This window comes from Ammospiza caudacuta, chromosome 9 (assembly GCF_027887145.1).
Source record: "Ammospiza caudacuta isolate bAmmCau1 chromosome 9, bAmmCau1.pri, whole genome shotgun sequence".
Taxonomy (NCBI): Eukaryota; Metazoa; Chordata; class Aves; order Passeriformes; family Passerellidae; genus Ammospiza; species Ammospiza caudacuta.
In genome coordinates, this window is record NC_080601.1 from 20,872,750 (window position 1) to 20,899,623 (window position 26,874).

The 26,874-nt window shown below is 41.3% G+C and overlaps 1 protein-coding gene across 1 annotated transcript; it reads right to left on the reverse strand.

Annotated features, from left to right (window-relative positions):
* Window positions 1–12,305: 12,305 nt before the first annotated feature.
* Window positions 12,306–26,464, reverse strand: RBP3 (retinol binding protein 3). The gene is made up of 4 exons (XM_058810851.1): window positions 23,420–26,464; window positions 17,388–17,578; window positions 14,464–14,606; window positions 12,306–12,634 (listed from the first exon to the last, which is right to left on the reverse strand). The coding sequence occupies exons 1-4, from the start codon at window positions 26,462–26,464 to the stop codon at window positions 12,306–12,308; spliced, it is 3,708 nt and encodes a 1,235-aa protein (XP_058666834.1).
* Between the last annotated feature and the right edge of the window lie 410 nt (window positions 26,465–26,874).

Consider the following 26,874-nt stretch of genomic DNA (forward strand, 5'->3'; position numbering starts at 1 on the left):
AGATTTACTGCCTCTCTTCTCTTCTCTTCCAGTGTCTCCCAAGGGAGCCACATTCCTCCACAGCCCAGCTCTGACTAAGATGCTGGACTGTGAAGGCCTTACCTCATATCTGTGTACAAAGGGTCCCTCTGGGCCATTGACAGCTCCAGGAGAGGGTGGATTTGTTGGGTTTATAGTGTCTCTAGACACATGGAAAAATTAAAGCTAGTTCATTATTCTAGTTGGCAGAACCCAGATTGTATCTTACATCCGGTACTCCTCCTCACCTGCTTGAAGCTGACTGAGCTCTTTCCCTGGAGTCCTGGAGGAGCTGTGCTCCCTTTGACTTTGCTTAGAGCACCGGGTGGCTGCTCGGAATTTCTGAAACACAGCAACTAAAATATGACAGCCTCTGTCATAGCTGTTAGTTACAGCCTCTGTGTGTGGGTGGGTGTTCCTGGGTTGCTGTCAGGCACTTGTATTTCTCAATCATTGTTAATTGCCATGGCATTTAGAGAGAACCAGTTTCAGGGCATGCTAATTTATTTTCTCTCTTACGCTAAGTAACTCTCATCCTAATGGTTTTTTAATGTTTCATTCTTGTATCCAAGCTACTAATGTGATCAAACTTTCACTGTAGGTAATAGTCAGTTAAAACCAGAGAAATAGTTAGCCAAAATATTGTTTCTGGTACCAAACACCAAAGAATGGCTGCCCTGCAATTAGTGGAAAACAAAGAGCTATACATTGCTTGGGGTGAAATCTAGATCATACTTGTCATTAGACATTTTTCATTTGCAAACTTCTTCCTTTCTAAACAATGACTTAGTGCGTCAAAAATTAGTTCTTATGCATATAAACGTTGCCTTTGATCACCCTGTGTTTTAACCTTCAAGCTATGAAAATATTCCCTTTCAAATGTTGCAGAGGGCACAGACCTGCTGTGGTAAACACCAAGGAAAAACCTATAAAGAAATAAATTATTCCTTATTTAGTGTACTAAAGTAAGTAAGACTGGAGTCACACACTGCGTGAGGAAGACAATACCAAATGTTTTGTACTTACATTATTTACTTGTCAACCTGTGACTAAATGACTCAGGAGTCCTGTGGAGTAACAATTATATGTGATTTAGGACTATGCTGTAATATACACACAGAACAGAAATTTATTTTGGGCAATAGACTTAATATTATTTTTTTAACTTTTTAGTGCCTGACCTGAGAAATGTTTTTAAACTTAATTTGTTTGGTATATCTGCATGCCCACAAATTGAAAGCAAATCAACCCCTTGCAGCTCTCAGAAATTATTTAACAAAAATATTGATGTGATGAGGTTTATCTGTTTAGATACCTTGAAATTAATTTAATTAATCTAGCAAAGGTAAAATATAGTTTTATTTCTGAAAAAAAGGAAAGAGATCATATAAGTGCTTCTTAGTTGCATATATTAAAATCTATATTTTATGTAATCTAGCCAGACATATATGCAGATGTTTCCTTGGGGTATTGAATCAAATAACAATTACTTTTCTTGCACCCTCTGATCCATATCCTCTTATGTCACTGAAAAACTCCACATGCAACTGTCCTGAGTGTATGTTCATTCCCAGTTTCACACTGCATTGATCCAGGGGTCTGCACACTGTCAGTCCCCAAGTCACAGCACTGGCACATCTCCTGACTCATATCCCATTTTCATATCCCAGGTATTGAGACCCCTTCCTAGAGAGGATCCCAGCTCCTGTACCTCTGTGATCCACGCCTGGCACAGTCTCATGGGATGGTGTGCACAGGACAGGGACTGACGAACCAAGGCTTTGCCACGGGGGGTTACACATGGACATTGGTGTCTCCTCCTCCTTCCCACACAGCTGCATTCCCAGAGCTCTGAGCCCCCACACTGGGGAAGCCTTCTCCCTGGGATGCCTTTGATAATTTGGTGACCCTGGCAGGTGTGTTGGGCTCACAGCTTTGTCATATGTGCTCAGTGCAAGGCAGAGACCAGGCTTTGTTCTTGGATTGGATGAACTCTTGCTTTGGGCCTTGAGACCTGTGACTTCCCTCCTTTGTGTCCTGTCTCACAGGTGGATGTCACATCTGTTCACGGTCCCACAGGCCTGCCCTGGATGAGACTTGTACAAGCAGCTGCCCATAGCAAGGAGCAGAACTTGGAAGCTTACTTGGAAAACAGTCAGTTATACTATCGCTCCACCAGGAAAATCAGCAAAAACGAGGAGCTGCTTGTCTGGTATGATGAGGAGCTTTCCAGCCTCTTGGGTTTCAATGAGATAAAAGCTCAGAGGCCCCAGAATGGTAAGTACTGAATTGCTGATTGCAGGGGTCACTGAGGACAGAAGGGAGTCTGCATCTTCTTTAGTATGTGGTTGTCTTGTAATAACACATAACATGTGCAAATCCTTAGCTGGTCTGCTAAGAGAAAAGACCTTCTGCTTTGAGGTTTGAGCTGGAGGCACAGAGCAAGAAACAATTTGCAGTTCTTAATGCCATTCTCATTGGTACTTTCTAGCAGAGGATGGTGCACTAGGGATTCATGCTGAAATTCTTGAGCAATGCAATGGAAATCCTTGCACTTCAATAACTTAGAATCCTAAAAAGTCTAAAGTATGAGTTGGAAATTGGCCTTTTTTAGCTCACTGACAAATCAGGTGTAGACTAGTGTTCAGCTTTAATCTTGCAAACGAGCAGATCTTTAAAAATACATAACAAACCTAACAGTATTGCATGCAGCACAGTCTGCCTATTTAATGTTGGACACAGTAGAAATGAGGAAAAGAGCAAGCTTCAATTTCTGAGATGTTGCTGAAAATTCATTGCTCCAAAAGAAGTTGACCTAGAATTTGTTGCAAAACTAAAAATCCAGATTACAGAGACACCAAGCAAGTTAGTCAGGTCCATACCAAGTCTGATTCCAGCTGTCATTTTTTTCCAAATTTTACCTAGTTAGACTGGAACAAAACCCTTTCTACATTCTCTTTAGTTGATTTAAACAAAGTTTATATAGATTGGTTAGTAAAGGTAGAGGGTGATAAAGATATGTGTTAGCAAATTCATATGGTAATGTGCTTGTCTGTAAATTAGTATTAAATTAATTCAGACACATTCATAGCAGGAACTGACTAAATCATTCCAGCTGGTTTCAGTGTATTCTGTTAATTTCTGTGTGGACACACTCTGCCAGCCCTTTGGATTTACCAGGGAAGAGTGTTACTTGCACAAGAAACACTATATCTGGACTTAAGACTTTAAACTCATAGGTTTAATGTTCCACCCATTTCGGCAGCCTTATTTTCTTATAAAAAGTTCAGCTTCTGTAGTTTGTGAAGTGATGTAAGCTGTGCTGAGTCCCAAATTAGGAATTTTTAATTCTACCCAACCAATTTATGAAGTTTCCTATGTATCCCAGGCCTCAGGTGCTGTCTGGCATCACTTAGATTGTAAAACTTCTGTGTTGTGAAATAACGTAACATGGATATAGTTTACAAGGGTTAAGATGTACCATATTTGTGTGATTGCTGAATTTTGTACCATCTGGGCAGTCAATCATCCCAAAGAACCAGAGGTGCAGTGGGTCTGAAGACCACAAGTAAAGAGTGTTCCTTATTTTTCCTGCCCATCACTGGCATTGTTTCAATTTGAACATCATTTTCTGTGCCATAGACATTTGTGCCTTAAGGCATATAACAGCTTACCAAATGAGCATGAGTAAGGGCTTCAGGCATTAAGGTCAGATGACTTTTGAACAGTATTAAACTACCAGAGTATCCTAAAAATAGAGTCATGTAAAAATCTTCGAATCCTGGTCTAAAACTCATTATTGCTTGGATACATAGTGTTTAACGTTCATCTTGAATGAAAGCCAGTGACTTAGTTAAGAAATGTAGACCCAAATCTGGGTTTAGACTTCAAATCATTATAAAATCTAAATGGTTTTATCTAGATCATGGTGTACTGGCCATTTTATGTACTTTTATGTAATATAATTACATTTTATGTAATAAAATTTAGGTTTGAGAGTCTAAATGGAATATTTCTGCCAGTAGCACGGAAGCATGGAAGCAAATAAGAATGAACCATTTTGCATAGCAGGAAGGGACCTGATCCTGCCCTGGCATTAGTTTTACCATGGGTAACCTTGTAAGACACGAGGTGTTCCTGGCTTGGGTAACCTTGTAAGACACGAGGTGTTCCTGGCTTTTTGTGTCAATCACAGGATCAGAATCTGCATCCACCCATGATTCCACCTTTGCAAAACTCATCACTTGTTTTCTGTTTCTGCAGAGTTGAGATGCCAAGAGTGCGACCGAATCTTTAAATGTGAGCATTCCTATCTGTCCCATGTCCGCTTCCTCTGTGTGCCAGAGAAGAGTGCTCTGCTATGGAGAAACTTCCAGAACCCTAAAACTGAAAAGGGCAGCCTAGCTGAGCAGACCACGAATTTCCACAGTCTGGCAAGGGACCTGGAAGTTAAAATGGCAGCTTGTAAAGATGATGCACATGGTGTTATTGGAGAAAGGAGAGTGAAATCTGAAGAGGTTGAGAGCAACAGGAGCAGGAAAACAGTGCTGTTGGAGAAAACCAATAACTTGACTGAGGAACATAACTGTGGGGGCAAGGAAGAGGTTGGGGGAGAGCATGCATTGGCTGGTTCTTTAAGGAAGCTTAGTTCAGGGAGGCAGTCAGCTAGGAAGGATGCTTTAGAGCAGAAGCAGAGTGCTTTCACTGAGGTCAAGAGGATGAAAGAGAAGCTGAGGAATGAGAGACTGCAGGAGCCAGAGCAGGAGGATGGCATGGCCCCACTTGGTAAGGAGCAGGTGTCAAAGGAAGTGTTGCTGAACTCCTCTGGTAGTGCTTTCTCCTTTGTTTGGCCCACCAGAGCTCGAGGAGAACAGAAGAGTGCTTTCAGCAAGCCCAGTAAGTGCATAACAGAAAGAGCTGCAGTAAATTCCTCTCATCCCATGAGTGAGTCAACAAAGAGCCTGGGGGAGCTGTCTGGCTTCATTGCCACCGCAGACATCATGTGCTGCAGCAGTCTTCTCAATTCCAAGTTCTTTGTCAGTGATTTGTGTAATGCTCAGATGCTGCAGACAAGCATCACTCGGAGCAGTGTTTTCCCATATACCTCAGAACCGTGGCTCAAGCAAGCAGGAGGACAATTACAAAACACCACCACCACTTCCTCCTCCTCCTCCTCTTCTTCCTCTTCCTTGACTCTTCTTCCTCCCACCTTCACCTCCTTTGGAGTGGCTGCCCAGAACTGGTGTGCCAAATGCAACCTGTCCTTTCGCATGACGTCTGATTTAGTCTTCCACATGCGGTCACATCACAAGAAAGAATATTCCTCAAGTGAATCCCAGTGCAAGAGGAGGCGGGAGGAGAAGCTGACGTGTCCCATTTGCCATGAGTACTTCCGAGAACGCCATCATTTATCCCGGCACATGACTTCTCATAATTAGAGCTGTGCAGGCAGATGTCACCAAGGGACCCCGCAGGTTGGATGAAGAAGGGAATGATAGTTCACTTAAATCCATTTCTTTTTTGAGTTTACATTAATTTCTTTCAGGAAATCACTGTTTACAATAATTTATAATAGATGCTTTGCGAAAAAATATTAAATGTTTACAAGAGTCTGCGTGGGTTTTAAGTTTTGAAAACTCAACCTAGCCCTTGTCAACCTATTTTTGAGGAAATAAAATAGTGAAAAGAATCCACATGCAGTGTTAATTTGCAGAGTAGGGGCAAAGTTATAGATTTGCAAACAGAGTTGTCTTTGCTTATATTTGTTTTGCTGGTGTCTGTGCAGTACAACATAAATACAGAAATAATAACCACATCATTGAATGAGGAAGCTTTAAGCATTAGAAAAATCAGAGCTTATATATCAAAAGAAGATAAGTTACTATTTCTAGCAGCTTTGGTGGACTCTTACTCCTTTATGTTAGCTGAATCAGCTTTCACCAATTTTTTAAGTTAAAAACTGACATCTTACCATCTCCTTGGCTTTCAAAGGGACCTGAATGTTTGAAATCTATGATTGTCAACAACTGACTGGCAGACTGCCAAAGAGGATGGAACTTGTAAAGCAGATTATCCAAGTTCTGTTCCAGGCTCTGCTGCTTTTGAAATGTCTTTTACACAGTGAAATCAATGTGGGTCTGTTCAAAATGTGAGCTATTGTCAAACGTTCTAAGACCTGTGTGACTTTAGTAGGCATACAGATCTAATGGGAGTAGAGTTCAGCCTGTGGTTTTCAGGTTTTGGATATACCAAAGGAAGCAGTTAGGGTATCTGAGCTACAGTTAGTTACTGATAGAATCTGCACACTTTAATTGTGGATGATAGACTCGGTTCTGAGAAGAGAAACACAAAATGATACAGGTGTACATGAATTGCACTGCCTTGCACCACCTTGTCTGTCCTCTGGTTTCTACATGGGCCAATTCCACCTTTTTAAAAAAGAAAGTGGCATATTCTTTCTCTTGCCTGTCCATGAGACATTTTTCTTTTGTCTACTTTTTTTTGAGCTTTGCTGAGTCTTAGCAGTAAATTTAAACTGCTCAGAGTGGACGAAGCACTGTCTATTGTTACTGCAGGCCATCTAATTAGCCTTTCATTACTTTTTAAATCCATTTAGGGGCTTGATTTTGATAGTTTATGCCACTTTGTTCTTCAAGCAATAATTTCTCCTGCTCTTGTATAGTATTTTTTCACGTTGTCTTATGTTTTGGTGGCTTGCCTTTGAACCTCACCTGCCTCATCAAGGGCTACTGTTCTCTTTCAGTTAGAGAATGATCAGAAACCATTCATTTCCCAGCTGAGGGTAATGGACATTTCAATATGCTCTATATGTTCTACCATATGATTATATACTCCAGTGGTTTTTGAATACCGAACAGAATTTTGAGTTACCATGATGATGCCTTGCCTGATAATGCAAGTATCAGCAAGTAAATACATCTGAATGAAAAAGAGAGACTGACAGTCTTAGGCTGTCAGCTGAAACCAACATAACCCACTCACTGTCACCTCTTGGGAGATATCTGGAAGTCAGGAAATTGTATTCTTCCCAATATATTGCTGTTGAACATTAATACATGGCTCTTTCCTGTTAACAGAAACAATTTTCTTATTGCAGGCTTTATTTTTGAAACACAAAGTGATAAAACTATTACATTATGCCTTTGAGTTCAGGAGAGAGTTCTGGTTGGATTGTAACACAGCTTTTCAAGGTCAGTGGTGGAAGCTCTTTCACTTGAATCATTAAAACACAAAATGAACAAAGACTTTGAAACATGAAGCACAGGGAACAACCTTGCATTGAGTAGGGGATGGTGTGGTTTTCTTATAATCTTTCCATCTCTACTTTGTGTCCAATAACATTTGTTGTGTAAGGAATATATTTATGGCAAAGTTTAATGGGCCAAATTTCACTCCACCTGGGTGCCAGCCAGTTTACTGTGAAGTCAGTGTCCATAAAGTGTAATGAAGGACTCTGTGGTGTAACTGCATTCATATGTGGTCAGGGTTATATTTCCCATTAGTAGTTTAGGCCAGATTGTGATCTCATTTATTCCAGTGAAAATCCAGAATAATTCCATGTTGCTACTCCTGATTTATATTAATTACTTTAAGATCAGCCTGGCCCAGTATAAATAAGACTAAAGATTTTTTGGTACCATTACTGCAAAATGTTCTTTTCTGTACTTACTGAAAGATGCCATGTTTTCTTAACAGTTTTATGATTAGAAACCTAGCTTCAGATTTCTTCTGGAAAAAGACAGGACTAGCTGTATAATGCTCCCCAGTATTATTTTGGCACATCATTTCAACATTACCCTGCTCCAAATGCCTGTTTTTCCAGTGCACTACACCTGGTGTGTAATTTAGATCAGAATGAAACAGTACCAAATATTGCTGGTTACATGGTTTCACTGATTGTGTGTTGAACAAAGTGTAGAATATCAACCACTGAAAAACAGATGCTGAGTCTCAAAACTTTTCAGAGAGTGTGTTAGACCTATAGCCTGTAGGTTTGATTACTCACCAATAATCAAACTTCTTCATTTAGCTTATGGTATGAGACCTAAGCAGGCAGCAAGGATACAGGGAGAAATAGCTTCCCTTTATGTCATGGAGTTGTTTTCTTTGGGAAAAAAGAAAAGGTAAGAACTCTTACGCAGTTTCCTTGTGGGCATATCTCAGCCACAGCAGTTTATATATTGTGATGCCAAGCACAGAGAGAGAATTATGAGGAGAGGCAGTTGTGAAAAGTGGCAGAGCTGGTTCAAAATGCAAAAATGAGGAGAAGTTTTTGATAAGCTTGATTTCTGGTACTTTCCTCACCTCCTCCAGCTCAGGGGCAGTGCACTGTGGTCCTGGTCTGTAAAGATTGAGGATTTCCCTCTTGTAACATGGAAATCACACTGCAGGCAGTGGGTGCCATGCTGTCCTTTTTTTTTTTTTTTTTGTAGGTGGCTGTCAGTATAAAGATTGCATTAACAAATTTATTCTTATTCTGAGGTAAAAGGGTTTGTGAATGAAGACTTAGACACTTAGCAAAACACACAGCCAAACAATATGACATCTTGTTGTCTGCTGCATCTGTGCTGGGATCAGTGCAAAACCACACAGATGCCAACAGAACCAGAACTTGATTCCCTGTGTATAAAAACAGCTCTTTGTGCAGGCACAGTGAAAGTCTTTTATGTGTCTCAAATTTAACTGAGTGTCTCATCTAAACTGGGTTACATAAACCAGGGGGCTTATCCAAAATTTTTGGAGATTTTATTTCTTTAAATTAAAATACTCATATTAAAGCTGAGTGAACCAAATATTGAACAGGCAGAAGGAGCCTAACGAGACAAAGAAAAACAAACTTCCTATAATTGAGTCATGCTGGAAGCTTATTTCCCCTTATGTCTAGAAGTCTGAAAATTTGAATTGGTGCAGATGAAATCCTGCTGGAAGGAAAGCACTCTACTAGAACAGGAGGTTTGTTAAGAAATGAAGGACTGCATTCTGTCTCTGTGAAATACTGTGATTTTACAGTAGGGATCTCTGTCTTTTATTCAAGTAGAAATTCTTGGGAAGGGGGAAAAATAACTTTGTTTTTAAAACAAGAGGAGACAATTTGCAGTGAGCCGACTGGTTCTCTTCCTGTCTTTGATAGCAACTAACTGTTAATTTTGATCAAACAACTGTTTCCCATGACATGTGTTTCTGGATCAGTGAAAAAGGACACAACACAAGGCTGTCAAGCAGGCTGTGTTTCTGCAGTGGATAATGAGTTTACTGATAGGAAATGCCAGATTACTGTATTTGTTCACTCACTGATAATTGATCCCTGAATTTTTTCTGATGAAGATGTGTTTTTCCATCGAAATGACATTCAGATGTGCTTTTCAGAAATATATATTTGCTTGTTTTTTATGAGGTATTTTTTCACAAATCAAGGCTGTCTGTACACTTCGTTGGATCTATAGGGCACTATTGCAGTTTAGAGTTCACTTTGATCCCCTTGCTTGGCTTGGCTGGAACTGGCAAAATAAGGAACGGGAATGACGGTCTAGCCCTTAAAATGAAAACTTTAATAATGAAAATGACAAAGGTGGAGACCACAGGTTACAGAGACTGGGACCAAAGACCCATGGGCAGGGCAAACACAGCCAGGTGTGGGGGCAAAGGTGCAAAGGTGCAATCATGAACGTGAACTTGCAGCATGACCTTATTTGAACAGAGCCCTGAACCAACTGAGAACAAGAAGCGGAAGCTTGACCAAATGCAGGGTAGTTCTGTTAGCATACCAGCTCCCAAGAACCCACAGTTCCCACCATGACCTGACCAGGTGCCCCCTCAGTATATGGTTTGCCAAGGTCTGAGGTCAAAGCCCTCTGCAGATGCATCTGAGGTGGAAATATCAGCTGGATGAGATCCCACAGGGCACAGTTTGGAAATCACTGGACTAAGGCAGCACAAAAGAAATAAAAACTGGCTGTCATTTCTTGGTTAGAGTTCTATGAATGCTGGAAGGAGAAAGAGGATACTGCTGGGTAGTCTGATACAATAACTCCTTTCTTTCTGCCTTTAAAAGGAACATGATTAGGATTAAAATTTGGGAAATTATTCTAGGTGGGATGATAAGAAAATGGTGCTATAAATTGTGGAATGTCCATGTCAGCTCTGGAACCAGATGAGAGAAGGGTGGCAGTTTCATCATGTTTCCTGTTATGTTCTGGAAGAGCACTTCTGAAATTGCTTGGCCCTCCCTAAAAACCTTCTAACTTTCTCATTTAAACCACAAACCATGGACTTTGCATAACTAATTTGCATTTGTGCTTTTGTGATTTTCAGACCTTTCAATGCAGTGTAATTTTCTACACAATTACTGACTGTAGTTCTGTGAGGTCTAAACTCATTGAGATGAGCATAACTATGACACAGCAGTTTGTGAAGACAGGAAAAATTGCTTTTAACACCCTGGCCTTTGTTAAGCCTGGCAGTTTCAATTAATTAGCCAGTACTATGAAATAGCAAATAATATTTTGTCAAGTAATAAAATTCTCAAGGTTGTACAATAGTTTTCCACTGAAATCAATCACTTTAGTGAATTAACAGTATTATTGATTTAAAATGGACTCACCAGCAATTGCATCTTCATAGTTTGTTTTTTCAACTGGATTCCAATTTCTAGATATTTATGATACATCTGTATGCCCCATATTACTCTGGGAAGAATTTATTTGCTATTTGTGCCCTTATGTATAGCTTTCTGTCTTTGAATGGATGGCTAAAGTTTCTAAATATTGGGCTTAACAATTAACATTGCTTGTACATGACAGCACAACTGATTGTTTTTAGGAAAACAAAGCAGTTTGTCTGGATCATTGAGATATTAAAGAGGTTGAAAAGACATTAGAAGATGTACATTAGTGTTGTTTACTCATTCATTGACTGCTCCATTTTTTTACACATAAGGAGTATTTAATATTCTTCATACATATATCACTTTACATGAAATTCTGTATGGGATTTAATTAATTAAAGTTCTTTCCACAACACTGAGAAGTTTAACAACAAGCTAGTTCATAAAAATCAGAACATGAAAATGTCTCAAAAGAGTTCAGGTTAGCAATCACACTGAATGTAGTTGATAAGACAAATAATGAAAAGGATGGAAAATCTATTTAGTTCTTAAAATTTTCTTCCTGTAAAAACTGGAAGTCAAGTATTTAACAAAATTTATTTAACAAAAAAACCAGCAGGAACTTAAAAATGAGCAAATGAACAATGAGCAAATGTGTAACTACTGTAGACTCCAACTGAATTTTGGGGGACCATTTCCCTAATTTAATTATCTTACAGCTGGCATTTTTTAGAGATGAGAAAACCTGAGATCTAGATTAAAGTTACACATATTTCTAAATAATTACAAAGATATTTGTTTAACTAAGAATTGTAGGAAAGACAAGGAATGTTGTGCATTAAGCTCATGTTAATATCTCTGTGAGTTATCCTGGAATCCGCTATCGCTTCGTATGCAGCTTGATAGCAGGGTGCAAAGGATATTTTTCAGCTTCCTTTTTTTTTCTGTCTTTGTAGCAGGACAGAACAAAATAATTTTATCCTTAAGTGAAAAAGGTATGATTCTTTTCCTTGAGTCAGTTGACCTGGGCACTGGGTAGAAGAGTCAAGGTGCTGCCTTTGTCCTGCTCATCCTCCCCTCTGACAGACACTGAGAGGAGCAGGCATGTTCCTTTCAAATACCAGGAGTCTTGGACTCCCTGACAGACTGGGAATGGTATGTTTGGTACATCTAAATGGTGAAATTGAGAAGAGGCTTAATTTGGCTCTTGCAGTTTGAAAAACAGACTGTTCCAACTACTGCTAATTTTTAAAGATGTATAAATAGGAATGCACACCATTTCCAAAGAAGAAGAGCCTTTTCTGTCTTTAAAGTTGTTCACATGCTTTCAATACTGACAACTGGGATTTTCTATGAGACGAAAGATCTGTGATTGGTAACTGCACCTCAAAAAACTTGCACACTGAACATTTCTGTTTGACTGCAGGAGAGGAATCCAGAAACCCCAGGGAATTATTCAAGTATTTCAATCACACACAGAAAGAGCTGGGTTGCACAGAGTGGGGAAAAATGCCAGCATGTTGGAAGGAGTCACTTGAGCTATGTACAGGGACCCAATCACTGACCATAGAGACTGAAACGAAGCTCCCACTTCTTTCTAGGCTTTACATTTGGGTAGCTAGCTTTCTTTTCATAAGAACTAGGTCTGTGTTCCTCCACTGGGCTATCTAGAGCTGTGTAGATGAGCACTGAGCATCTCCTTTGCTTTGATGAGTGCTGTTTCAGCTGGTGTTTCTATGTGAGGAAGGACTCCTTTCCCTTCCCAAGAGGGGCTGTCTGCAGAGATGACTGATCTGGAGGTGGGGATGACAATGTAGAAGTTGGTTTCATCTACCTGATATGTCTGTGGGGAATGGCAGCCACCACTGGTCTGCTCCCCAATGATGAGAGCTCTGCTCAGTCTCTTCATTATGTGCACAAACTCTTCAGCAGCCCCAGCTGTCACAGCACTGGTAAGGATCACCAGCCCCTTCTGAGAGCCATACCTCTCCCCTGTAAGATAGGAAAAAACCCATCAGAAATGGATCCATTTTCAGAGATTTATTTGTATAGTAGAAGCCAAGATAGAGGATTTGCTCCCTACCTGCTATTAACAACCCAAGAAGTTTGGAAATTTACTTTGTGCCTATGAGAGTATTAAAGTCTATTCAACACTAGCCCAGACTATATGCTGTATAAAAGGCTGTCACCCTCTGTGGTGCTCTTGTGCCATCAGCTTCTGGCTATGAGCTCCATGAGGAGAGAAGCCAGCTCATGATTACTACTGTTAACTCTTCTGTGGCTTTGACTTTTACAGGAGCTCCAGATCTCATCAGAATAGCGGAATAGACACGTGAGAAAAATGACATTTTTCACCATTGCAGCAGGAGTAGTCAAAACTCATCCAGAAGCATCTTCAGTTTCACCCTCATCCCTGCTCTAGGAACACGACTGTCATAGAGCTTGGCCTGCAACCGTGCAGGCATTATTTTATGAAATTACAATTACACTGGTTTCCCACAGTTTTTTTATAGCTTGTAAATGGCCTTTGTCCCTATACATGACCTTTGTCCCAAACCCTTCAACAAATACCCCTTTATTATTAGGGTCTGAGCCAAGTATCTGATTTTCTTACATAAAACAGCTGACAGGAATAGGAAGGGCTTTGAAACTTATTTTCAATATATCTGAACATGCTACATACTTTTCGATAGTTTAGTTTTTTTGAAAAGGTGACTGATGGATAACAACTAGGACTTGATAGCTTGAAAAGTAAACTGCTCTAAAAATGTCAATTTATGAGTAAGTAATAGTATGACATATAATTCTCATGCTAAATTCTAAGAGAGGGGCCCAACAGCATGGTAATTAATTTTCACACCATCTTTTGTCTTCTCATTTCACTATAAACATAATAACCATTAAAATACTCTTTTCACAGTAGATCTATATAATACAGGACCAAATCCAGGTCCTTTGAAGTTAATATGAGTCTGCCAGTTCTCTTTGATGGGAACTGGAGTGTGTCCATAGAAATCATATCCCTAAGCACAACCCACCTCTGACTGCCTGGGAAAATAGATGGACCCTGCAGACTGGGACAGAATTTAACCATTTCAGCATGATCCAGGCCAACAACTGCACACACCGTTAACTTTTTTGCTGCTGTCTTAGCTTAAGAGGGGGAAATAATTAACTCCCATGTTTTAGGCTTCTTAGCACTCTAACTGCAGCCTATGAGCAGTGAAGAGCTCTGTTTCTGCATCTTGCAGCATCCTTTCAGCTTCCACAAACTGGGGCACGGTATGTGTGGGGTGTGTGTGACTCATTGCCAAATGCTTCAAACTCACCTAGATGTACAAAATCTGGTGTTTTTCTTTCTCTTGTCTGGACAAACTGGGGTATTATGGTGCTTTCATCTACTGATGTAGAGGATGATGCAAGTAGGTGGTAGGGACAATGAATAAAACTGTATGGGAGTGTTGGAAGAGACCTTACTAGAGGTCCAGGCAACACTGGATTAATTTTTAATTTTAGCAACTTTTAAAAGCAACAAGTTATAGCTGCTGTACACAGTATTTGGCTGAACTTCTGGGGACCAATTTACAGACCTCTGTGCCTAACATAGCCTATTTCAAGGAATGATAAATTGTTTATTTGTAGATGGCATTGAGTGACATGGCTGAAATGGACGTTTTTTGTTTCTACATTCTTTACACAGCTTGAGCTGATCATGGCAGGTGCTTCTACCAACTAAGTTACAGGATTTAATGGCTCACTTTAAAATTACAAGGAGAGACATCTGAAATGAAAAGCTATGCTGAAAATAAATTGTCATTTACCTTTGAGCTGAGGCTGGGTCCATATTTCCTTTACTGAGTCACTGGGTCTGTCATAAACTTTGTCCAAGAGAATTGGGTGTCCTTCATCAAAGAAATAGGAGCATAGGATTGCTATAGGTGTAGTGGAGCCTCCAATATTGTACCTTTTCAAAAATTAAACATATTAAGGAAACAAGTAAAAATTTGTGTCAGGCAGTAAATCTCCCAAGTATTGTTCCTAATATCAGTCTCAAAAAGGCTTATGGCTACATTTTGATATATTTATAGTCATTCTCCCCTATCAGCATTTGCATGTCTATCAGATAAGCAAAATCCTGTCTAAAAGTGTCAGACTGTTATTGCCCACAACTAACTTCCAAAGCAAACACAAAACTTAAAAGTTTATTCTTTTTCTTGATGTTACCTAGAAAAAAATCAGAAAGTAAGCAAAGACTCTGGATCTGCAGAGAAACATCAGATTCTTGTTATTCTCCTCTGGGTAATCCATTCTGTTCCTGACACAGGCAGCAAGGAGTGAAAACCTAAGCCCTAATAAATAAAAGTACATTCCAATTAAAGCAACATATATTTGTAGAACTGTTGTGTTCTTATTTTTGCTACACAAAATGAGAAAACTTAGTGGTTTTATTGAGGTCTTTTTTTGTGCCTTAAGATTGTGTTAGTTACTTCATTTAGTACACTCATAATTGAAAACTTTGGTTGCAGTTCAATTCCATAGCAGTCTCTGAAGATTAATTTTACTGAAGAGCCTGTCATTGGAGAACTCCTGATATGAACACACACAATTAACTACCAAAACATTTTTGCCTGTGACTTTTCACTAATACTAGAGCACACACAGCTCTAGAAATGTTTGTACTCTATTTACTGATAGTGTGGATTCAGTGCTTTCCTGTAGGTGATTTTAGGAGTACCCAGCACAGGTATTCCAGCAAAGACCTGCTGAAAAATGACTTTATTCAGTTCAATCTATGGCTATGACTTTTCACCTCCAGGAAAGGATCCCACAATCCAGGATGCCTTTGTTCTGAAGAGTGAAGTCTTTATTCTTCAGCATTTGGGAGCTGTATGACTGACAGTGTGACTGGCTGGAAGTTAAAGAGCCATCTCCAGCGTGTCCCCAGTGGTGCCGTGATAGTGGTGCTGCTGCTGCCCAGCCCAGCAGAGCCAGCCCAGCCCAGCAGGGCCCAGCTCACACAGGTGCCACCAGTGCTGCAGGTGGTGGCAAGCCGGGCAGTGCTGGAACACTCCCCTTGCAGACAGTGACACTTTAGTCAGTAATAACGACTGAGCAGGTGCCAGAGTTTTAACTTAACTCTAGGATGCTAGTACTCCTTCTTACAGATGTCATGTGTGACCTTAGGGAGGCCTTTTAGTTTATCAGTGTCTCCTATCAATGCTGAGAGGGTTAAAAAGATGAAGTTCGTTACTAGCACAGCTGTTCTGTGAAGGGGGACTGTCAAGGTGAGAGACATAGTGAATTCTGGTTAATCCCATGCAAAATTGAAATTATCCAAATATGAAGTTCATGAGTGACCCAGCTGTTTCAGGGAGGGCAACTTGTAAAATGAGAAACATTATTCATTACAATTAATCCTATGCAAAATTTAAATCATCAGTCTTAAAATTATAAGATTAGCTAACAGAAAATTTTAGAAGGATTTATTAGGGTTTTATATGCCTTCAGAGACTGGGTCTTTTATGTGCATTCAAAGGACTGAAAATTCATTAAATAGTAAAAGAATAAATCAAAACCAAACAACACATGACAAGAGCTATAATGATGCCATTTGGTACCTGAGATGTGATTTCATATTTGCTGTTTCAGTGCTCTCAGCCCTGAAATTTTTAGGTTGGGAGAAACCTGGGGTGAGAAAGACGAAAGTCCCAATGCTATCTCAAGTCTAGTGGAAGATGGTGGAGCTTTTGCTGAATTCAAATTCAGTCATGGGTGTGTTATGTTGGTTGCTGCCTTGCCTCTTCTGTGCTCACACAGTGAGATCTCTGTTCTCATCACTGTGCTCAACTTTTCTGCCCTACGCTGAAAATCCCACAAGAATATTAAGAAGATTACCAAATATTAAGAGCCCTGTGATAACCATAGATGCAAGTGGTTCTAACATTAAAACCAAGTTCTTACAAAGTCCCTCTTTGGTTTATATTTGTAATCTTCTTGGCTCACACACATTAGCTCTGGACCATAACAAAGGAATTACTTCCCTAAATATTGTTCAGGATATGTACATTTTTATATTGGTCTGCTTTGATAGCTGGTGACAAATGGATGACATCTTATGGCTCATAAGATTTGGAGCACTGTTGACATACTGGAGTGTCCAGCAGAATTCTAAGCAGAGAGAGAAGGTGCACGACGCTGCAGCTTGGTGCAGCAGGGCCCAGGAGGGCTACAGGACCTCTGAGTTCCTCTGTGCACAGGGCCCATTCTGGACAGACCTGCTTGCCCAGAATTATTTAGCACTGCAGATATGGCAAATTAAATTAAATTAAATTAAATTAAATTAAATTAAATTAAATTAAATGCCACAGCCTTAAACGGGGTCTGTCTTTTTGACTGTTGAATCACTTGAAGTACACTACATGAAGTAAAAGATTTATTTTTATATATATGTGGCACACGGAGAGTTAGATTAGAGAAATAAAACACATGTAAGGTCCAGATTTTCATTCTGCAAACTATTCCCTAAATTTGCCTACTTAGTTCTAAACATCTCAAGTGATAATACAATTTATCTTGAGATATACTTCCAGACTGTTATTATTTTCCTTGGCTGTTTTCCTTTTCTCATTCAATCCTAGCAATGTTAGCCTGTAAACAGGACAGCAAGCCATGTAAAGCTAATTCACTGTTACAAATAAAATGCTGCTTTGAAAGAGCTTTGGTTATTTGCCATTCAAAGGTTTACCTCATGTCTATGATTAATGCATCTGTGTGAACAATCTTCTTCCAAACATGCTCTATCATTAGGTCAGACACCTGGGTTAGAAGTTCACTGTCTCCAAACATATCAAATCTCAGATAGCCAATGTTGTTTTCAAATACATTTGTGTGGAATGAAAATTTAATCAAATCTTCAAATACTTCTGGTGGAGGGATCTGAAAGAGTACAGAAAAACAAAACAAATCATTTGCTGGCACTAGTTTAACACAAAATTATGTGGGTTGTGTTTAATCCAGGTGGGATATGTGTGAGGAATGTGACCAAGTTTGAAAAACATAATAAATTTTACAGTATATTTGCACACTAAGCATAGGTTAGCATTGCCTGATGAATTTTTGCACAGGATAAGGTTTATCAATAACACCCAGAATCCGGATCAGCCTCCTATATCCCAGAGCTCAGTTTCTTTTTCAAAAATATAAGAATTTCCTTGAAGCAAAGAGGCTGCAAGAGCAATCCCAGCCTGCAGCACAGATCCCAGGCCTGCCACCCAAGCCCACACGTTGCCTTTAGAGTTGTTTCTAAACTCAGCACCTGGGACTTCCATAATCTCTTGGTTGGCCTCATGGCACAAACAGCTGCTGGCTGCAGGTGCGAGTGCCCCAGCCCCTCTTTGTGACCCAGTCCCTGCGAGAGAGAGGAGCCTGATGTGTGGGGCATGTGCTAGGATGCTCATGAAGCAGGTATGTTAAATCTCATGTGTGGTGGCCACGTGCCTGGAGCCTCACGTGTTAGGTTGTGATTAATTTAATTTTGCTTAGCTTATGTTATTAAAGAGCAGACATTTTTTAGCAGCAATGTGTAGCCCAATAAAGTTCTCCTAGTAACCCCTGTATGCATTGAGACACAGCCAGCTCCTATTGCTGAACTTTTATTTGTATGCAGGATCTGAAAATGGAATGGTCTCCCTCAGCTTGAGATAAGAATTTAGAATACATATGACTTATGGTCATATGGCCATTTGGTCTTTTGTCCTCAGGGTTGCTGTGAAAATGGTGTTATACCTTGTTTTTAATCAGTTGTCCTCTGCCGTCGCTCATCCCCAGACAATCCATGCTTTTACACTCAAAAGAACGAGGAGTCAGCCTGAGCCATGTGCCGGAGGTGCTCTCCCCGTCTACAGCATGCCACAGAACTGGGCAGGCACCAGGGCACTCTGCAACTGCAGAGAATTCAGCTGAAAAGCTCTCAGAATGTAATTTTGGGGTGCCAGGGAATCTTTCAGCAAAAGAGGTGAGGAGCCAGTGACTGATATTAGAGAGTTACTGCCCTGCAAAACTGCAGGTTCATGACACTGCCACGTGGGCCACATGCCAGTAAGGAGGTAAATGGTACCTAAGGAGGTAAATCAAGCTTCAGGATGGAACCACACACTCTCCTTTGGAAGGCAGGGCTCTGTTTGCTGGCCAAGGACAAGCTGGGACAGGATGCAGCTGAAAGTAAGATCTGCTGCTCAGTCAGACAGTGTTTACATACAAATGACTTGTTGTTGAATATAAACCCTCAGGTGCACACTGTAAGCAACGTGGCTACACTAAAGGACCTCCAAGCTAACTCCACTTTAAACTAAGGAAAAATGTTTTTTCATTAACTATATAAGGGTCTGCAGTCCTATTCTGCAGACCCCTTTCACAGGTGAGTGGTGTAAGTAAAACACATGATGTCACACAAAATAGGACATTAGAATTCTGCCTTAGGACTTGGCATGGAGTTTGATCCCTGATTCCAACACAAACCCTAGACATTGGCAAACCACTTTTCTAAATGTGCTTCTCTTCCCTCTTTTCTTTTTTCTCATATCTCCCTTGTTTTTTTCTATTTAGATGGAACCTGTTTTTCCATGGCTATTTTTGTGTTGACCAATGTAAGATAACTCTGACTTCCATTATGGATGCTAGTGCTGTCAACTGCTGGCTGTTAAAATATTATCAGCAAACACCCTTGCAATACCATTGCAAACCCTGAGATTATTTTAAGAACCATGAGATCAGGAGGGCTGAGTGGCAGGGCTGCACTTTTCTCAGAACATTTGGGTTCCTTGTGTACCCTCGCAAGCTGGAATGAAATTGTTCATCAGGCCCCCAGCTCAAGGACTGAGCAGGCTCAGCTCTAGCCCTGACAGCTCATTCTCACTTGCTCTTAACAACACACATTTACTGGGTGATTTCCACCCTAGTACGTCACCAGCCTTACTATTAGAAAGATGTTTTTAAGATCTAGTGTAAACAGTCTAAGTTGTAACTTTGTACTGTTTAAGTGCATTGCTTCTTGGCCTATTTACTATGGACATGGGAAGAGATTATTCTTTTCATATTTGAAACAGTCTCTTACGTATCTCAAGACTGTTTTCATGTGTCCTCTCAGTTTTCTTCTCTCTGGAATAAACAACTCAAATATTTTAAACTTTTTGAAGGCTACTTTTATTAATTACTCTCTTTACTCCTGTCCCTCTTTTCTGCTGTCTCCATACTTGAGCCACATCCTTCCAGAAAACCATTAACCAAAACCTTACATATTATACTCTAGATGAATTTTCTTTAGAGCTAAATGTAGCAAAAGATTTCATGTCTTCCTGATTATATTCTTCCTTATCCATTCCAATTTGATGATGATAAGTATTTACTGCAACAGCTTGACCCTATTGACTTGTGCTCAGGTTATGAACTCTGAAGAACCCATTTACATTTTTACAGGACTCCCCCTAACAAGCTACTTTTCTCCCAGATTTGTGCAGTGAACAACTGTCACCGCAGAAACAAGCAAGCAAAGATTGCAAAAGGTGAAGAGCCAATGAGAGTTATGAGGTATTTTTCTCTTGCATAAACTTGCATAATACCATTGTCTTTAGTGTGATTTTGTTGATATAAATCAACATCAGATGGGCCTACAACAATTCTTTTTCCACTTTTTAGCAACAGATGTAGGAATTTGATTATTTATTTTGACACTTGGAGGCTGTCTATTTTGATTTCACTCATTTATGAAGGGATACAAATAAACTGTACTTCTTTCTGGTGAAACATCTCTAACTATTGCCTCCTTCAGCAAGTGTAATACCCTCCTATATATAAATATTAATCATCTGGAAACAGAAGGACTTGAAATGCAAGAAAAATCTCTCTTTACAAAGGATTAGTATTTGATTTTTTGCCTTTTATTCTGATATTAGTTTTTGTGTGATATTCTGATCATTTTCAGCTGTTTATCGAAACTGTCATTACAAAAAATCCGTTAGGTGTAAAGACTGCCCTAATAGTATTTGGTCATTAAGAATGGCCCAAAATAATTACTCAGGGAGACTCCTCATGATTTAAAATGGACATAAACCTTATGCTATAATCAGGCAGCAGTTCTTCCATAGGTAGACAGTCACAAACACAAATGTTTCAGTATGTAGAGGAAGGTTTGACTATAGAGGGAGAGAGAGAGACAGAAGAATAAGAAGCAAGGATTATTAAGCTGCAGGTCAGCAAGTTTACAGAGCTCTGCCTTATAAGCAAAATGTTATTTTCTGGATCACAAAAAACATAGACAAAATTTGTCTCAAGGAAGTCTGACTTTGCAAAGTGGCATTTATGCAGCTGACAGCTCTGACTAGCAGTGACCTTGCTGCTGCTTAGAGGAGACATATTCACTCCTCTGTACTATGCTTCAGCAGCTATTCTAGTGCAGCAGATGCACAGGTCTGCATGCATTTCACTTGTCTGTCTCCCATGTCCCATCCCATCCTTCCTGTAGTTATTCATCCTCACTGTGTTAATTGTGTTGGATCTGCTTCACCATCAAGGTCATTAACAGTAAAATTCCACTGTCAAGGGAGAGGGTGGTTTGGAAGATAGGCAGCACAAGAGAAAAACTACCTCTTGGGTTTTTAAGGAATAATGTGATATAGATCAAGAGAGCCACTATGTCCACGTATTGGGCTGCTGAATTTAATTTTTCTTAAATTTACAAATGCAGGTACTTCCATCATATATGCTTCACTGTACTCTAAAGGTATTTGCTCTCCTGGGTATTCTGAAATGTTCCACAGAAAGCATTCCTCTTACGGCTGCAAAAACAAAACAGGAGGTGAAGGTACTCTTGCTGCCCAGGGCTCTGTAGAATGGGAGAATTTTCTTTTACCTCCATCTCAAGGAAAATCCTTTAATGACCTCAGTGTCTTCATCAACATCTCAATGCTCTCTTGTCTGACTCCCCATTTCCTCCAGCAGTATGAGGGAATGCTTCTGCCTCTGGAAACCATTTTAGTCTCATAAGAGATGTGATTCTCTGCTCTTTATATATTATTTCACCTTGGAGAAATTCCACATTTGTCCTAATTTTCATGCACATTGATGCGATTTCCTTCTTATAGATGAGTCCCTTACCTCTCCCAATCATTTTGCTTGGCAAAGAACTATGGTAAAACAGAGGCATTGAATAACATAATGGCATTTCTTCACTAGCTCTATCAGGATCAGAATTTTATGTCATGTGACAAATAAGATACTTGTCCCCTATGTTGTGTTCTTGACGTTTAAGGTCTGAATAAAGTAAGATCTGAACAAGTGAAAGCCACCAAGAGTATTCATTAACAACCTTCAATGAATGCAGTGACTAATTTACAAGATTTTTCCATGCTGTAGAATGGGGAGAAATTATGATGTGTTGCTACTGGTATGTTGATAATAGCTGAGCATGGAACTCTGCTTTGACTCTAGTCAAATGCATTGAAATATCTTTAGAGTGAAGTTTTCTTCACACAACCAAGTTAAGAAGGAGAGTGCTGGAATAGAAAACTCCTTTAATTAATTATTTCCATTTTATCTTAGAGGCAAGAATGGGGACAGCATCTCTTGGTTAACAAACTTGAAAAAAAAAATCCATCCCTGGCAATGCCTAGATTTTGTCCTTTACCTTAGTATTTGTGATAATACCACAAAGGTCGTGGCCACTTTAAATCATGCATGCCAAAAATTTCAGAGTGTGGAAGTCCACGGATTTCCTCCCCCAGGAAACATTTAATAGTTACCTGACACTTGGTCTACTCTGGTTCATTGCAAAGGCAAATGCATTCTCTTCAAAAGTAATTTTATGAGTCCCTGGAGAAAATACGTCTCTGATAGCCCTGCTAGTGCAGTAGCCAGAAAGCAGCTAACTCCATCCAAGAAAGGGATCAGGTTATCCTAACCCTCTATTTAATTTGAAGATGGAATTTTAACAAGTGCTCCTGGGAGCTCCCTCCAGCACAACAATGAACAAGAAAGATTGCCAAGGCAGACCAGTGTATAAACACTCGGGCTCAGAACAAAGCACAGACTGTTATGCAAACCACACAGCAAGGGCAAAAGTAGATTATTAAAAATCAATTTCTCCCTGGGGTCACCTAACTTCCACCCAGATACTTCTTCCAAAATATTTCTAGGTCACTGGGAAACTGTCGGATGCTGAGCATGAGATACAATTAGAACAACTTTCCACTGCAACTATCAAAGGAGTTGCTTATTATTCTGGTGTAATAGATGTCAGCTGCTACAATTTTATATAGAGAGGTCCATCAAAGAGCACATGGCTGCATGTTTAGTGAGTTGTATGCATTTACTCTAGTCCAACTAAACTTCCCTCAAATTACAACCTGGGTTTGAAACCAGAGAGTTTCTGAATTAATTACAGCTGTAAAAGCTGCATCATTGAAAGAGGAGGGATCATAGAAACAATGAGATATCTTACCTCTAACTCTGAAACCCTACATTTTTGCTTGTAGGATATGGCAACTGAAATTCACAGCCTGAAGTTTGTTTCCAAAATCTACGCATCCAGAACTACCATCTAATTCCCCAAGCTACTCCCCTAAGTGTCAGAGGCAGCTCAGCCCACAAAACCTACTTGGGCATTGGCTTCTCCTCTGGGTACAGGTAAATCTGGATGTTTTGGGCTAGGAAAAAGATAAGGTATCTGACTTAACGCTCCCATTCCAGCTGCCATCTCTATAGCTGAGTATGAGAGAGCTGTACCTGTTTTGGCATGAACCCTGGGATGCTGTCCTTGGCATGTTCAGGGATGTAGAGTAATTTCAGGTGTTCATCATCAGAAAGAGCTTGTAAGATGGCAGTCACCTTCCCAGCAAGTTCTTCCTCTGTATTGATCCTTTTATTGTCTTTGTTGATGTTTTTTGTGAGGTTGGATGCTATAACAGACCCAATGTCCACAAAGGCATAATTATCTACCACAAGCTTGCCCACAGTTTGCAGTACCTGTGGCACCCGGGCACGCAGGTTGGCAATGTGCTGAGCTACAGCCATGGCTTCGCTGGCCTGAATGGTGATGTGTGGCTCCACCCCAGACACACTCCATACTTTTCCAGTGACTGGGCTGAGCACCACTTGGCTGGGTATGGAGGCATACAGGGAGCTGTTCCCAACACGATAAATGCCCACTGAGAGGGATCCGCCGACTGTGGGCTCACCGACAACAGTGGCCCGGTGCAGGTCCTTCATAGAGCGAGTGAAAGCTTCAGCTGCTGAGCCGCTCATGTGGCTTGTTAGGATGTAGATGTCCTTGAGGGAGCCATATCTCTTGCCAGTGAGCTGGGGGAGAGTCCACACCTCTGTGCTGCGGGAGGTACTACGATCAAAGACAGTGTAGAGGTGTTTCCGAGGCTCGGGGTCAAAGAAATAGGAGCAAAGTATTGGGATGGCAGTGGAGTAGCCACCTGTGTTGTACCTCATGTCGATGATCATGGCATCCGTGTCCACCAGCTTGTTCCATACCATCTGCAACAGCTGTGGCCCAATGGCCTTCACTGTCTCTGCCTCAGCCATCATATCAAAACGAAGGTAGCCCAGGTTCCCTGGCAATACCTCAATTTTGAAGAGGGCTTCAATGATGTAGCTCAGCTCTTCAGGGCTGGGAATCACATTGGGAATCTGCTCTTCTGGTGTTGGTTCCACATGGCTGTGGAAGACATGAAGCCGGTGGTCTCCAGAGGCCTCCTGCAAGTCAGTGGTGAGCTGGGAAGCCAAAGTCTCGGGGTCTATAGCTGATCTATAACCTCCTTGGGCCCGTTTGGTGCTGAGCATAGCGCTGGCCTTAGCAGCCACCTCTGGGATGGCATAGTGAGCCTCCAGAAGCTGCCCGGTACCCTCCAGAAGCACTCCCATGTTCTTGTGGAAGGCCAGCACTTCTTCAGCCTTCTCCAGTGCATCCTCAGCCAACACTATGGCATCAGGAACAACTCCTCCACCCATCCAGCTTTCCCCGTGGTTGTCAATGAAGGTGATAACAGGAACTGTGATAGTCAGGCCGCGGGTTATTCCCGGCCCGGGCTGCAGCAGAGGGAAGGTCCGGGTGTGCGAGAGGCTTCCTGCTGTGATCTCCCCGACCAGCGTGGCACGGCCCAGGGACTGCATGAGGTAAGCAAACTCCTCAGCAGCTGTAGCAGTGTGGTGGCTGGTGAGCAGGTAGATGCCACGCTTGGCCCCATAGGACTGGCCCAGCAGTTCTGCCTGGCTGTTGTGCTCCTGGGTACGGTTGGTGTGTCTGTCATACGTTGTGAAGAGATGGACAGGACCAGCAGCAGGATCCTGAAAATAGGAGAGTAGCACAGGCACAGCAGAGGAGGAAGGGCCTCCAACGTTATAACGTAGGTCCATGATCAAGTTCTCTGTGTTTTGAAGGGGTTCCCACACTTTGTGTACAATGTAAGGCCCCAGCTTTACAAGCACAGAGGCATCTGCAAATTCATCAAAGCGCATGTAGCCAATATTGCCAGGCAACACTGACACCTTGAAGACGGTATCCACCAAGGCGTGCAGCAGCTGCTCATTGTCAGGTAAGTCAGCTGCCATTCCAACTGGCTTCTCAGCTGGGGGATCAGCAGCTTCACCTGGCATCATGACTCGGACCGTCAGGCGGGGGTCGTCAGATAAGGCCTGCAACTCAGTGTTGAGTTTGGTGGCCAAGTCCTCAGATGACTGCACAGAAGAGAAGTCAGAGGTGGCCAGGCGCCGCAGCAGAGCAGGCACTCTCTCCACTAAGCTGTAATTGTCCTTTAATATGTTTTTGAGGTGACTAATGGTGCCAGGCACTGCTCTGCGCACTGCCAGGATATCCAAGGATTTCTGCAAGGCATGCTCTGCCTCAGTAGCCACACACGGCATCACCCCACTCACTTCCCAGCTCTGTCCACCCCCACTCAAGGGGCTCACAGATCGTGACACAGGAACCATCATATAGAAATTGGAAGGACCAATACGCAGCTTCTGGATGTCCAGTGAGCCCCCAGCTGTCTTCTCTCCAACAGTGATAGCTCTGTTCATGTGCTTGAGGATGTAAGCCACATCTTCAGCCACTCCTGTGGTGTGATGGCTGATCAGAACAATGACATCCTTGTCTTTGCTGTACCTCTCTCCCAACACCTTTGGCAGTGTCCATATCTCTGTGGTGGTGTTGGAGGGACGATTGTATACAGTCTCAACATGCAGTCTCTTGTCTTGTTCATGTAAGTACGAGACGATGAAGGGGAGGCCAGAAATCTGTCCCCCAGTGCTGTGACGAAGATCTATCACCAGGGCAGATGTGTCTATCAGTGTCTTCCAGACCTTGTCCACCAGAAAGGCTCCAACTTTCTGCACAACTTCCTCTCCTATGATATAATCAATCCTCAGGTAGCCAACATTGCCTTCCAGCTTGTCATACATGATCACATGCTCAATAAGACTCAGGAGTTGCTCACGGGTAGGGGAACCCTCAGCTTCTTGTTTGGGAACTGCATGTGGCAATGGCTCGTAGGAAATCACCAGTCTCGGGTCATTCAGAGCACCCTGCACTCCAGCTGTCAGGACGCTGGCCAGCAGTTTTGGGTCTGAGATGTCCAGGATCTCTCCGCTCTTGATTGCTTGTTCAATGGCTTCTTGCATTCCCACTAGGTTTTCAGGATAGCAGTAATTGTCCAGAAGGACTTTAGCCATGTCCAGCACTAGAGTTGGCTGAAAGATTTCCTCAGCAGGTATGCTGCATATGATCAGTGCTGAAAACAGCAAGAAATGTGTCCTGGTCATTTTGTCGTTGTACGGAATAGAAAAGAAGTCAGAAGCTCTTATCGGTCAGGATGAACATAGCTCCCCAATGACTCTGAATCACACTGAAATCCCTGTGTTGAATCCAGGTGCACTGAACAGATCTCTTATCTGCATTAAACCTTTAATCTCATTAAAATGTAGTGCATCATCCAAAGTGCACCAATAGATGAAGTTCAGCTCCTTACTACTTCACAGGCCTCTTATGAAACAGTAATGAACTCCAATCATCAAGGAAGATCTTTATAGCAGTAAATTGTTTCCAAAAGGTAGTGTACTGCCTGTTGCAAACTGGTCCTGGCTTATCCTGGAAGTGGGTAGCTTAAATGCAATACTGATTTTTACCACAGTTAGAACAGCAATGATCCTGCCTTTTACCATTATTTATGAAG